Source organism: Panthera onca, chromosome E2 (genome assembly GCF_046562875.1).
Source record: "Panthera onca isolate mPanOnc1 chromosome E2, mPanOnc1 haplotype 2, whole genome shotgun sequence".
NCBI classification, from domain to species: Eukaryota; Metazoa; Chordata; class Mammalia; order Carnivora; family Felidae; genus Panthera; species Panthera onca.
The window spans coordinates 50395242-50409568 of NC_138353.1; the positions used below are offsets into that span (position 1 = coordinate 50395242).

At 40.5% G+C, this 14327-nt stretch overlaps 1 protein-coding gene across 4 annotated transcripts in view; it reads left to right on the forward strand.

Annotated features, from left to right (window-relative positions):
• The window catches only part of CNTNAP4 (contactin associated protein family member 4), a 251964-nt gene extending 238008 nt beyond the window's left edge, over positions 1 to 13956 (forward strand). For all 4 annotated transcript variants that reach the window (XM_060650097.2, XM_060650096.2, XM_060650098.2 and 1 more), the window contains 3 exons: positions 8157 to 8375; positions 8701 to 8772; positions 13555 to 13956. In XM_060650097.2, coding sequence (XP_060506080.1) covers positions 8157 to 8375; positions 8701 to 8772; positions 13555 to 13748 — 485 coding nt within the window. In that variant the 3' untranslated portion in view covers positions 13749 to 13956. The remainder of the gene's footprint in view (positions 1 to 8156; positions 8376 to 8700; positions 8773 to 13554) is intronic.
• The last annotated feature ends 371 nt before the right edge of the window (positions 13957 to 14327 follow it).

The window sequence follows — 14327 nt, forward strand, 5'->3', positions numbered from 1 at the left end:
ATTTATTTGCCATGTGCCTAAGGTGTGGATCTTGACCAAGGACTAATGGTCTGTTTGATCATTAATTCAAAGGAATTAATGTAATTCAAAGGAAAGTAATAATTTGTGGTCAAATTTGGTGTGGTATATGAATTTACAATAAAATATATGTAGTATATTATTATATTTTAATGTAGTATATTAATTTATAGTAAAATAGACACTAAAATGGAACTATTAATTTTCCAGAGAGTTGCTCAATCTTGAAATTCCTTATTATGTTAGTCCGGGTCCTCCAACAAGCAGTTGCCAAGACAAAATTAACCATGTGACGATTTTATTCAGGGGACACTTGTAAAGTAGGAGGTGGGGAGGGAGCTGGCCAAGAGCGGCAGAGCCATCAGATGGCCACGCACGCACCTCTGCCTCCAATGGAGGAGAGAGGGAAGGAAACTCGGAAGTATCCTGGAAGTCTGTGCAATCTAAGAAGGGTTGAGCAGTCTTTGGGGAGCCCTTGGGTCAGCCAGCTATCAGAGGAGTCTCCTGTTTCCCAAGAATGAGCCTGCCTTAGGAATCCCTGCTCTGATCAGCCACCGCTGGGAGCCAGCCATAGGAAGCATGGCCTTGGCCCAAGTATAAAGATGGGTTTCAGAGCCCAGCAGCAGGGGCCTTGGTCAGTTACCCTCCTCTAATTAGAGGTCTGCAAGACACATTCTCAAGGCCCTACGCTTATCAGATATATTTTTCCTTTTTGGAAGCCCCTTTGGCTCACTGATTCGTTTAGCACATGCTCTGTGATCACGTGTTATATTCACGAAGAGTGCCATTCGGCAAGGTGGACATTACACCTGTCCTCACAGAGCTAATGGTTAGCGGACATACACGTAACCGTCGCACAAAAGGTTCCTGTGTATCTGATTGAGTATAATGTATCCTATGTTGCCTTAGATAAAATAGTTCCAAATTACCCTCCAAATTAAAATGAGTTAAAATATTTCTATCATCTTATGATTTCTGAATATTTCTTCTAAGGGGGCAGAATATACACATTGATCAATTATATATATTTTTTGGAGTTGTGATTTGTCTACCTTTTCAAGCCAAGAGTTAAGGAGATGACCATTCACTGCCATATTAGATGGAAACCCAGAAAGAAGGACATCTCTTCTCTCTTTCAACTTTCTCCGTTATGCATTTCTTAAATTTTGGAAGAACTATGGAGATAATTTTGGGTTGTCCTGTGAACCAAGGTTACCAGTAGATACTCAAAAAGAAGGTAAATTTTAGAAACAGTACCAAATGGTAGTATGACAGCACAGAAACCATCTCCAACTCCCTGTTACACTTAAAAGACTAAGGACTCAATAACTTTGACAATAATGCTCAGTAATAGTTGGGGGCTGTGGTGGGGAAGTCAAGGCTTTAGCCAAGCAGTTTAGTTCAGATCCTCCTGCTATCAACAGAGTACATTAAATCTGCTTTTCATGTTCATAATTCACTATAAAATTAAGCTCTGAATTCTGTATCTCAGTACTTTTATATGCTATAATAGTTTTATGATTTATTTTAGTAAAAGCTGGATGATCATTTTCACTTACTCTGAGTAGTAGCTTTTGCATATTAGAGGTCTAGATCAGTAGTGATTGTTCCTCTCTTCTGAGGATACAGAGCCAGGAGGTACCTCAGATTACTGCAGTGGAGATGGGGCCAGATGTAAATAATGTCTGTCATCACCAAGGAAAGGACAGCCACTCAGTCTCTACCGAAGAGCTGTAACAACAATTTCCTGTGTGTCAGGAATCCTTTATGTAAAACGTGCTTCAGGGCCAAGAGGTGAGGAAAAATCAGATGACCTGAGTCCTGTTTGTGTAACTATATTGTGAGATGACACTTGAGATAGTCGTTATTTCACAAGCAAGTTTTAAAAGAGAAGTACAGCTTAGAACAGGAGAAATCTTGTTCTAAGTAAGTAAGTAAGTAAGAAATCTTAACATTTTTTTTCTTCATCAGGTTGATTTTTGAGTATTTTAACAGTTGGAATGTCATAGACTATCTTCAGTGCATACCGTGGCTTTAACCTTCTGGAGGCTTTGTTTCCAGAGAGTTAGCAGTACCATTTTGAATTGGCCATACCTAGAAACTGGAAAACACCTTTCTCCTCGTCATAGTACGTGAGCATTGATCAAAGTGTCATGTCCCAAACCCAGAGAACACTCCTGTTGCTGAAACGTGTTCTCTGATTTTAATTATGGAGCAAATGGAATGGTAGACATTGGGATTTTGTCAGAAGCTCATGTAGTCACGAGGATGTCCTCCTGGTGGGAAGGATGAATGTGATCCTTTGACAACAAGATCACCCTCGTTGCTCTCATCTGGTAGTCAAACATAATGAAGCAGAGCTCTGCTTACACTTCAAAAAAAACCAAAACAAAACCAAATGATAAAAGCAAAAGCCACAAATCCCAAATTATATATTTATCAGCTGCCAGATCTAGAAACCTTTGTACAGAGACAAAACCAGAATAATTTCTAAAATAAAAAAGAGAAGGCAGTTGTTTATTCCTTTCATTACTAGCCTGCTTTAAAATGTGACTGCACCAGGAATAAGTAAACAATAAAGCCATTATCAGGGACTTCCACTATAGTCTGAGTGACCTTATTAAAGAACAAGAATTGAAGGAAGAGAAAGAGAGGAGGAGGTTGGCAGGAGAGTGGCTACACGAGTTTGGGGCACAAAGCAAACAGAGCAAACAGTTTCTGGCCCAGTGATGAGCTGTGGGAGTGCTCAGAGTAAGAGCAGTGAGATGTGAATTCCGTTAGTGTCGTCTGTTAAGTATAATAGAGGGTTCGAGATGGTTTCCATGTCATCATAGTACAATTTAATGTCATTACCTAAAAAATTACACTCCTTGCTTGATATCTGCTAGTGATGCTTGTTAATGATGATTGGAGTTAAAAATTTGTTCCTGCGGTCCATTTCCTTTGTAAAAATGAGCGCTGGAGGACAGAGAGGAAGCCATTTTCTTTCTTTCTGGTCTTCCTTCTAAAAAGGCAGACAGTCTGATGTCATCTCTCTGTCAAGTATGTTGTTCACAGGTTGTAAGTACGGACGCCGAAGTGAATGATTCCTCAATCAGCTCCTTTAAGAGAACTATTAACTTGAACATTATCCAAAAAGAGATCTCTCCAAGATGTCATTAATCAAAGGAGATATGCAGGTGTAAAGTTGTTTTGCTAACTCATTGAGATTTCGTTGGGTCACGATTCCACACATGAAAAAAAAATCCCAATTAAGACCATTACATGATCGTGAAATCGCATAAAACCTGTCACGGAAAAATGTGCTCACATCTTGAATGATATAATTTAACCTAGTGTAAAATGACTGCAGAGTCACTGTTCAAAGGCTGAGTGAAGTTTACAGCTACTATCCATTACTTTGTTATGTCAGACATGTTATGGCGAGGGAACCGTGACAGCAGAAATTCGTCATCCATCGTGGTATGGGAAGAACCAGTCTGCCTCGAGACAGACTTGGTCCACAGCCCTCCGTAATTAATAGGCTGCGTTACCTTTGTTTTTATATCCAAAGCTCATTGCCAAATCAAGTTCTGAGTTCTGTTTATGGATTGTTTTTATGTTAGAAGAGTTTTCTAAAAGCCCGAAGATGTTTTTCACTCATTCTGTGCTGAGCGGTGGCTTCGGTATATTTAGAGGCAATGACCCATCGGGATCATTGATCTCTTCTGACGCTGCAGAGCCAGGAAGTGGCTCAGATTTCTGCAGTGGAGATTTAGGCCAGATGTAAATAAAGTGTGTGGTCAGAGGGAAGAGGGTGTCTAGTCCAGCTCTTAGAAGAGCTAGAGGAACACACGTCAGTCTCGATGCTATTCTACGGAAAACCTGCTTCAAAGCCAAAGGGGTATGTAAGATAGTTTAATCAGATTATTTAAGGACCCTGTGATTTTGTAAATGTCTTATGGCACTTAAGACAAGTTATGTCGAAAGCAAAAGAGAAGTACAGTCACCCAGAGATCTCTAACTATAAATAGCTTCTGTATTAATCAGATTTTCAAGGTGATATCTCAGTGCGGTAGGTTTGGTTGGCAAATAAATACCTTTTATGAAAAACTGCTTCCGCATCCATGTGGTATATTTGCCGTCTGCTCCGCCATTTTGCTTTCCCATGAACTCTTGTCTAGGATCCTGGCCGTAATGGTATATAACGGTAAAAATGCCAGGCTCCTCCTCTGATTTATTGCACCATGTTCCGGCAAGGCTTTTAATCTGATCATCATAGATTAAAGATACTGAGATCCTTTTTAAATAAGGCCCCTCTTCATAGGTATGGCCAAACCACTTGGTTTTGTTTTCTGAGGTTTTCTGTTTGTTTGTTAAGGAGAGCCACAAGAAATTCCATGAAGCACTCTTTGCAATTATTCTTCCATTTACGTCACACCTTTTCCAGAAACAGTCCTCTTACTACGTATGGAAAGGCACTTCGTACACATTTTAATTCCTTGGTACCCTCTTTTTCTTGTAGACCTTTTGTTAAAAGGTTTCTTCTCTAACAAAGCAGGAGTCATTCCGTTTGTTGGAAAGTACAATTGAGGCTGATTTTTTAATAGGCAAGATCACCCAAACATCTGAGTCAGTAAGGATGTTTACGACCAGAAACATCCAAAACATGATTGTCTTCTCAGGGTTTGTGTAAAGCAGGAGACAGTGGTGTCGGCATCTCAGGAGTCAGGTAACAGGAAAGATAGAGATTTTTGCTCGTTGGCTTTTTTAGTGCAGTTGTCGATGTCTAGCAAAGATATCTAATGCTATGTATTTCTAAGGCCAGCTTTGCTTATGAACAACATATTATAACTGTTAATTTTGCCTGGTCTCAGTTCTGGGGGGTAGGGGGTGGCTGCAAAGCCCCTGTGCTCTGCCTTCACTCCTAATTCCCACCCATTGACTCTCCTGCAAATAGGAGTTGCTGGTCCAGCCCAGCAGGCAGGGGGGAGCATTAGAGGTTGTCAGTGAAGAGAGCCTTGGGTGACCCCGTGCGCCCTGGTTGGAAGAGTCTGGACCAGCCTGCGAGAGTCTCTGGGGAACACCCTGAATTGTGTAGATCCCTCCTCTCCACTTGGAAATGCTTGGCTTACAGAGATCTCTGGGACCCCCGTGGGGAAAGGTCAGCATTGAAAACGTCACTGTGCCCAATCCCCCCCTTTGCCAAAGAGGGAGTGACCTGAAACTTGAGGAGTTCCTGAGTCCTGCTGACGATGACCTGAGGTTTGAGTCCTCTCTGGCTGGAGGTTAGGGGTGCCTGGCCCGTACCCTCCCTGACGTGGGGCAGCTACATTGTCTACCTTCTCTAGATGTCAGCCGCCTAAGGAAACCAGTGACTGACAATCACCTGGCGGAGGAGAAAAACAGCTCTATTCTTAAGACTCACAGCAATGAAACGGGAGAAGAAACAAAGCCACCGAATCACTCCCTATCACAATGGGCATATTCAGGGAGACGGACACCATCTGATGAGACTTAGTAAGAGCCCTTGCTTCCAAAAAAGCAAAAAAAGACCTTGAGGAACTAAAAAGGTGTGACTGTTCCAGACTCAAAGTCCGTAGGAAAGAGTGATGTTTGTTGAAACGTGAACTCATCACCTAGAAGATCAAGTGATGAAGGCTTCGACTCACACAATATTAGGTCCCAAAGGATAGAAATCAGGCTGGAAAAGTAAAACAGCTTAGAGAAAATGCAGAGAAGATGTGGTGTGAATAATCAGCAGACCAATAGGATAAAGAAGAGGAAGGAGAAGCAGGTTACGACACTTGGCAGGCTAACGAAAAACCTTGTGTCTCCAGATGAGAAGGGCCCACCATATTCTATGCAAAATTCCTAACACACAGGGAATCTTGCAAAATTTAAGAAAGAAGTGATGGAGCCAGAAGATGCTGGAATAATATCTCCAGACCACTAAGGGAACAGGGCTCTGAAGAATCAACCTTAAAATAGACGCGTAAAAATCACCTAATCCATCAAGATAAATTTCTGTTCAGACGCACTCCATCACATTTGCTAATTGATTTATTCAGAGCATTACCACTCTTCAAAATTTTCATTAGTTCCTATTTCTATGTTTATTTTCTCTCTCTGCTGCTAGAATGTAACATGCTTGATATGCGCGGAATTTATTTCCTGTATCTGTAGCTCTTAAAACAAAAATTAATTGATTAACTGCCCACTTTACGTTTTAAGAGTTTAAAGTCTTTTATACCGTAACTTGTAATTTGAAAAATGTTTTTACTTAAAGGTGTAGTTTTTAAGATTCATCTCAGATCAGATTTGTACCAGAGAAGTGAATCTCATCTATTTACATTTTTCGGGGAGGGGGGAGTGTTCAAAAGATAAGATTTTTCAAAAGCCTATCGGAATTGTAATCAAGATTTTAACACTGTAGAATAAATGTGAAAAGCACTGTCCTGATTATGTTGTTTTTAATGTATATTTCCTGTTCCTTTCTTATTAAAGTAAAAAACCTCCAAAGCAAGAATGCTGCCTTTCTAAACATAAATATGCTTGAATGTATATCCATTCAAATGAGTGAATGCTGTGTGTTGGAACTAAGTTAGTTCTTGGTTTCCACACATGCACGACACGGCTTCTGTGGAACAACATAATGCCGGGGAGTTGAGGGTCTCCCGTGGGTTCAAGGAGCCAGTCTGGGTGCAGTGAGGCAGGATGGCCTGGTAGTAAGAACATGACTTTCGGAGGTAGAGCCCCTGAGCCTGATTGCCATACATCCAGTGTAATCAGGTCGGGCTCTTTCGGAGCTGACGCGCCAAGAGTCACTTCAAGAATAGTTGCTCTCCAGCCAAACAAACTAATAACAAAATAAATCAGCAGCCCTGCAGAAGATATGAACAGAGTGAAGAAAACAATGTGCCAATCAGAAAGTGGTTCATAAATAGAGTCTTGTGATTTGGAGCCCAACAGGCCTGACTCCCGAGCAGAATGCCGATGGCTGTGTGGCCTCAGGCCATCACTGCGGTTCTGAACCCACGCGTCTCACCTGTGTGACTGACTGGGATAAGATACTGGCGACTACTGGAAGCTGTCAACACAGACGTGCAAATCCCTTAGAATGGTGCCATTGTAAGCACCCAATAAATACTAAATATCTTTTTTTTTTTAAGAGAAGAGTGTCAAATTGTGTCTGTGTCCTTGTATATGCAGTGCAGGAGACATTAGTCCTCCTTTTTTATGGTCATATTGGGTGGGGAGGTGCTACATGGTCTGGTCACATTTGAACTTTAAAACTATAGTTACTTACCCTGGTTTAGATTTCAGGCTCGCCACACACAAAATGTAAATATATTCTTCACTCTAAAATCATAAATTAGTATTCCGCCATTCAAGCCAATCTCTGTTCCATCATAGTCCCAGAGAAACTCAACTCTGGTTAATGTCGGGGAGGGGTTTTCTGTCTAGAGGGGCCACACATGTTTCTGCCCAAGTGACAGCAGCCCTGAAACAGGGAGTGAGGTGTGGACGCTTTCACTGCTGTGCATGAGGAATTAGGGCGACTCTAGACACTTTGGGGTGTAGCCTTCCCACCTGATAACGTCTTCCCCCTGCGTGTTTGGATGGGGCCAGAGAATACCAGATGGCTTTCAGCCAGACCGAGCTGTCTGCTTGGGCAGTTAACAGGAGAACTCTAGAAGCTCCATTTTCCCTCTAGCTCCTGTGATGGTCGTGACTTACGTCTCAAAGGCTGAGCTGAATTCATTTCCAAATCGGGAAGCATTTTAATCTCTTGAACATTGACTGCAAGCCCTATCACAAATCACGTTAATCATCTATTTTTAAATGTAACATCTCACGAACCCTCATCAGTTCAAAACCTGGCTCATCCGTCCGGAGGCTTCAATCATTTCCAGATCACATATCATATTAAATTAGCCATACTTAAAAACTTGCTTTCATTAACCTCAGGAGGCTCACCGGTAGTCACGGAGAGACTTAACGGACCTGACTCTTTTAATAAAGACCCAAGAAAGGGGAGTTTAGTCCACTGCATGTCTATTGTTACTGTATTATCAGACTCAGAACATTCCATCTCTAGCCTTGCCTGTTTGCTCTTGCATGATTATTAATATTTTGGTGTTTCTTTGGATTTCCAGAGTACAGTGACGTAGACCAGGAGACAGCCCTGGCCGGTGCACAGGGCTTCCTGGGCTGTCTGTCCGCGGTGCAGCTCAGCCACGTGGCCCCTCTGAAGGCCGCACTGCAGCCTAGCCACCCGGCCCCTGTCACCGTCTCAGGACATGTGACAGAGTCCAGCTGTGTGTCCCAGGCTGGCACTGATGCCACATCAAGGGAGAGGACACACTCGTTTGCAGGTAGGGGAATGGCTCCTCCTTTGCAGTAACAAACGCACTTGTCCCCTGGGTGTTGAATCTTCTGATGCCGCTGTTGCAATGTGTTCTCAAGGTGGCCTCCCCAGATTGGTTTTGTTTAACTTCCAACCCATTTCTCTTCTAGATCCTCAGTGCCTTATCCATGTGAGCCACTGCAGTTGATGCTGCTGAGGTTAAAAAAAAAAAAAAATCACAGAGATCCCACACTGATTAAATGTTTTAAGATTTTTTTCCCCCAAAATTTCTTCTTTTTACTTGGCTCTATCCCTCCCTCCCACTTTTTTTTTTTTTTATCCTTTTACTGCAGATCATTCTGGAACAAGAGATGACAGAGAACCCCTAGCTAATGCAATCAGAAGTGACTCTGCAGTAATTGGAGGTAACAGAAGGCGTGAATGAACTCTTCTTTGGTACTTCTCATCTCTAGGAGTGGGGAATAGTTAGCACTAGAGAAACGGTGGGGAATCCATACATATCCCCACTGCGGGACACTGGATCCTGAGGTCAATGGCGGGGGTGGTTTATTATTTATACTGGGTTGTCTTTTAGAGTCTTCTTGAATTCATGAATTCCTTGAAGATTTTCAGTATACATAATTGATCATTTCCCTGAGGTGCCACACTCATACAGTTGCTACTCTGTGTAAAACTGAGCATCATTTAACTTGAAAATGGCCTTCTACAATCCCTAAGGAATTCTGAATATATTTGGGGAGGTACTATTTCTGTTGGCTTCGTGGATTTTGCCATATTGTTTCCACAAGAGTTTATGTAAAAAGTAGGAAAAACCTGAGATTAACACTGGGAACATACATTTTATGTTGTGTTAATACTCAATGAAATGGGTATTTCCGTGGTTTAGATGCTCACATCAGTGAATATAACACTTTTAGTTGCATTTTTTTAATCAAATATTAGGCCAATGGAAGGAAAGTGGTTTGTAGTTATTTTAAATTGCAGAATTAACACAAAAAATTTTAAAGTATACCTTCCTGGCAATGAAACAGCATGTTCTCTGAGGCACAATTTATTCAGAGCCAACCCCCAAAATATACCTTTTTCTTCCTGATGAATGATCTTCAGAAAGTAATTAATCAGATAATGGAAATGCTAAGCGACTCACCTTTTCTTCACACTTTGCATATGAGATGAACATAAAAAATAAACAGTTATTACATTGCCAGATAATGTGATTTCACTTTAACTTGGGCAGTTTATGTGGGCTTTATGTCTGGTCCGTTTTTCTATTTTTTTACATCTTTACTCATTCAGACATCAACTTCCTTGAAGTCGTTAGGATTTTACTTAAACAGAGAGTAGTACTAGTCATATCTTTGTGAGGATGTTAACATCCTCATTGCCATTTCAGTTGCTTTTCTTTTTATCAGATTAATGGTGTATAAATAAAGATACATAAGATAGAATTCCCATTTAGTCATATGATAAGCAAAAAACAAACAGCAGTAAATCCCTCCAAAAGGAGTAGTTAATAACTGAGTGTCTAAAAGAAAATACATTAATATATTATTAAAAATACATTATGTGGTAAAAACTCATTTGAAGCTATAGCAATTAACGTGCTTAACATTTTCACATTTTTATTTTTTTAATGTTTTTATTTATTTTTGAGAGAGAGACAGAATACTAGTGAGGGAGGGGCAGAGAGAGAGGGAGACACAGAATCCAAAGCAGGCTCCAGGCTCCGAGCTGTCAGCACAGAGCCCGACGCGGGGTTCAGACTCACAAACCGCGAGATCATGCCTTGAGCCGAAGTCGGACGCTCAACCGAGTGAGCCGCCCAGGCTCCCCAATGTGCTTAACATTTTATTTTTTTTTTATTTTTTTTTTTTTTTTTTTAATTTTTTTTTCAACGTTTTTTATTTATTTTTGGGACAGAGAGAGACAGAGCATGAACGGGGGAGGGGCAGAGAGAGAGGGAGACACAGAATCGGAAACAGGCTCCAGGCTCCGAGCCATCAGCCCGGAGCCTGACGCGGGGCTCGAACTCACGGACCGCGAGATCGTGACCTGGCTGAAGTCGGACGCTTAACCGACTGCGCCACCCAGGCGCCCCTGTGCTTAACATTTTAAATGACGATTCCTTGTCAAAGAAATTGTCTCAGTCTCCCAATGGTGCTTTTTCCATACATTTAACTGGTATAGATATAGGGAGACACAGATTCACAGATATACATAGAGAATGACTGGACAGTCAAGCCAGTATTAGAGCACAATATTGAATCTTTAGAATATTGTTGCTTTGGGCAAAGATCATTGGTAATATTTACAGAATATAGGAGGGGTATATTGATAAGTCATTCTCTGTTCCTGTGGAATGGAAACATGTTATAGGTCATCTCTGAAATCTGTCTTGGCTCAAATACGTACAGCAGAGAAAGACAGTGTGGAAGGTGTGTGCAGCTTGGGAACTGAGGGCCTGGGAACACGTGGTGTCTGCTTTTGCTCATTGCTCAGACAAAGCTTCAGAAGCAGAGCAGTTGATCATGGCCGTTGAAGCTCAGAAGGCCTTGTCTTGGGACCACATGCAATTTATCTGCTAAATCACAGAATATCATCCTCCAGGGTGTTTCTCCATCTGGTAGCATCGCGGTATAATTCTTCGCCCGTTGTCTCGTTACTCGTAAATTGCGCCCACTGTGTAACAATAATTAATCCATTTAAAATTTCTCCAAATTGGCTAATCGCCCTCTGTTCTACATTTTAGATCATCTTTTTCTTCACTTACAAACACTGAATAATGTAAGATGGGAAAATTGTTCAGTAAGACTTTTTTAACCGTGACCCAGATATTACAGAGGGTTTCTGGCCAGGCTACACAGATATGGATGGTGAGAATTAGACAAAGAGAAAGCTACCTAATTTCCTCATAAAAACATTCACACAGAGCTTCAGATGGCAATGTCACAGAGCACAGTGGTTTGCCGTATTTTATTTAGTGTATTTTTTTTTTTTGGTATAGCAGGTTAAATCAAGGTTTTTGTTGGATGTGACAAATCCTGACATGACACCTTCCCCAAATTAAAGGAGATAAATCACATATATGAAACAAACTAGTTCCAGAGTCCCCCCATGATTATGACCATCTGGATGTCCTGTCTGGGCCACTGTAATATTGATATTTATTTTATAATTGCTGTAGCCTGGTCTCTACTATACCTCATCAGTTTTTCATATTGAAATAATTCAGAATATCTCTCTTGAAATAAGAGACCTAAATTAAGAGGCCAGACAATAGAAATATTTATAGCGACTCAACTGATGAGAGGCAAAATATATAACAACAAATGATATTCTGATTAAAATTATTATTTATTAATATGACTAATAATAATAAAAATAACTGTATCCTTTAGTAAATTCTTCAGATTTCAAGTGCAGAATTTGGTTGCCACATTTATGTTAGACTTATATGAGCAAGGAATTACTGTCCTTCTCAGGTAAGCCCGACCCAACCTAACATTGGCTTAGCCATTGGCAATATTATATAATTTGCTGTAGTGAATTTAATTGCCCATTAAATCATGTGCTCAGGATTCCACTGTGATTGGTGAGAACCTTCAATGTGTTGGCTTGGTCGGTTTCCATTAGAGTTCTATGCCCCTGACTTAAACTGGAATGAAGAATTCCTAGCTTTACAATATGACACTTGATCCACATTGCTGTTTTCATTGTGCCTATTTTTGTCTGAAAACAACTTCATCGGTTAATACCTCCACCGTTTTCATCAGAAAAGTCGAAATGTTAGGAAACTCTCAAACTCATGGTGACAGGCAATAGTTTTCCACATTCTCTTTCTCATCTGAAAGCTTGACTTTTATCACTGGCGACATGTATTGTCAGTTGTTTTTCTTCAAGTGACAGACTCACTTCACACGTTTTAGAGAAAATATCTGCCAAATATCCAAGTCAAAACAACCATAGTTTGTCAGTCATTCTTTCAAATAAAAATGGTGTTCCATGAAGCGAAAAGTAAGTAGTTGAGCTCACAAGTCAGCTGTTCACACAGGCGCTCTTCCTGGAGACAGCTGTCATACTTGGAGATCCATCCAAAGTACTTTCTACCTCATTGCCCAAAATGTTAAAAAGGCTTATAGCCAAAAGGTCAGTATTTCATAAAATAAGTAATTTTTAGGGCTTCATTAAGGACACTCTTAAAATGAATCTGGCTTGCTTTTTTTTTTTCTTTTTTGTGGGATTGCCTGGCAATCTAACGCCTTCTGCCTTATGAATTCCACGACCGCTTTTACGGTTCGGTAGCCTTGCCTTAATTCATGCGAAGGTACCAGGAATTTTACCTAACCCTGTTTTACATTAATAGTGGATATGTCAACACAATGAGAGAGGCATCTTGGAATTATTATGAAAATAGCTTTGACCCTGTGGATCTCCTCAAAGTGTCCTGAGGACCAACAGGGATTCACAGAACACGCTTTGAAGAACTACTAGCCCGATGTAACGCCAAGGTCGATAACCATATGTTGGCATAGCTAAGAATTGTGGTATTTAAATATTTTATTAACAACCAGATGTTTCAAAATATCAATATTTCTCCTACAGAAATAATCGAAATAATCTATGTTATCTGTGTCAATATATTTCACTAGTCAGGATTATTCATATACATATATCCTGTTCCTCCTATTCAACAGTATGACAGACTATTGAGAATCAACTGAATTACAGTGTTTAAATATTGAAGTACAAAAACACATTTAATTATTTTATAATATTACTACTATCTGTAAATTTAAAATAATAACAATTTGTGTATTAATATGCAGTGACCAACCACAATGGTCTTAGAGACATGTCAGTAACATCTTGCGTTATATGTAAATGCACTAAAAATTTGAAAAATAAGTGGAAATGCACTAAATAAATCCAATATCATATGCATGCAGAATAAATGGAGGTGAACCCCCAGGGCTGAGAGAGGAACTCAGAGACAGACAGACTCGGGTATATTATGACACCGCCCGATCCAGAAATACCTGAGGTTTTGATATTTTTAATTCATATCTACTAGATGCTTGATGTATGTAGAAAATGATTTTATCATGACTTATTAAGCAACGAAGTCAGCAGGGCTTCCGTTTGGACAAAAGTTCTGACTTTGCGTTGTTTTTCTCTTCCCTCCCCAGGTCTGATAGCGGTTGTGATCTTTATCTTGCTGTGCATTGCTGCCATTGCTGTTCGCATTTATCAGCAGAAAAGGTTATACAAAAGAAATGAGGCAAAAAGGTCAGAGAATGTAGACAGTGCCGAGGCTGTTTTGAAAAGTGAGCTTAATATACAAAGTGCAGTCAATGAAAATCAGAAAGAGTACTTCTTCTGATTGGCAGCTGTGTTTTAACTTACAATCCCGACAGTCTGTTTTAATAGCCGGGGGCTCTCAACGGACAAGAACATGTTCTTCCACTGAATGTACACGCAATTGATTTGCAGCACTGCCGTCTTGCCATATCCAGACTCGAGATGGCTCCAGGAGGCCTCATCCAGTGATGTATTTCCCATAGCAGTCGTTCTACAGAACAAGGGATGAGATACCGCTCTTAATTTCCAACCGTTCTGATAGGATCTAAAACGGAAGTTTAACTCACTTGATGACTACGGTTTTTAAACGTGAAGACCGTATCCCTGGTCTCTCAACCGTGTGGTACGTAAGTTTTGTTAGAGGTAAAAATCAAAATTGGACAATACGGACCTTGCTTTACTGGAGAACATGCTCGTGTTTGCTTTAGTGTCCCTATGGTGTTATTAATAGACCTGGAAATGCTTCTGAGATCCTGTTTGGCTGGTGTTTGCATCTTCAGTGGCCAAAAGTATATAAAACCCCTTTGCCTTTCTCTGTGTTACATTCAATACAGCTTATCAATAGTCTTGAAAGATGTTGTGTTGTCATTGGTTTGTTTTG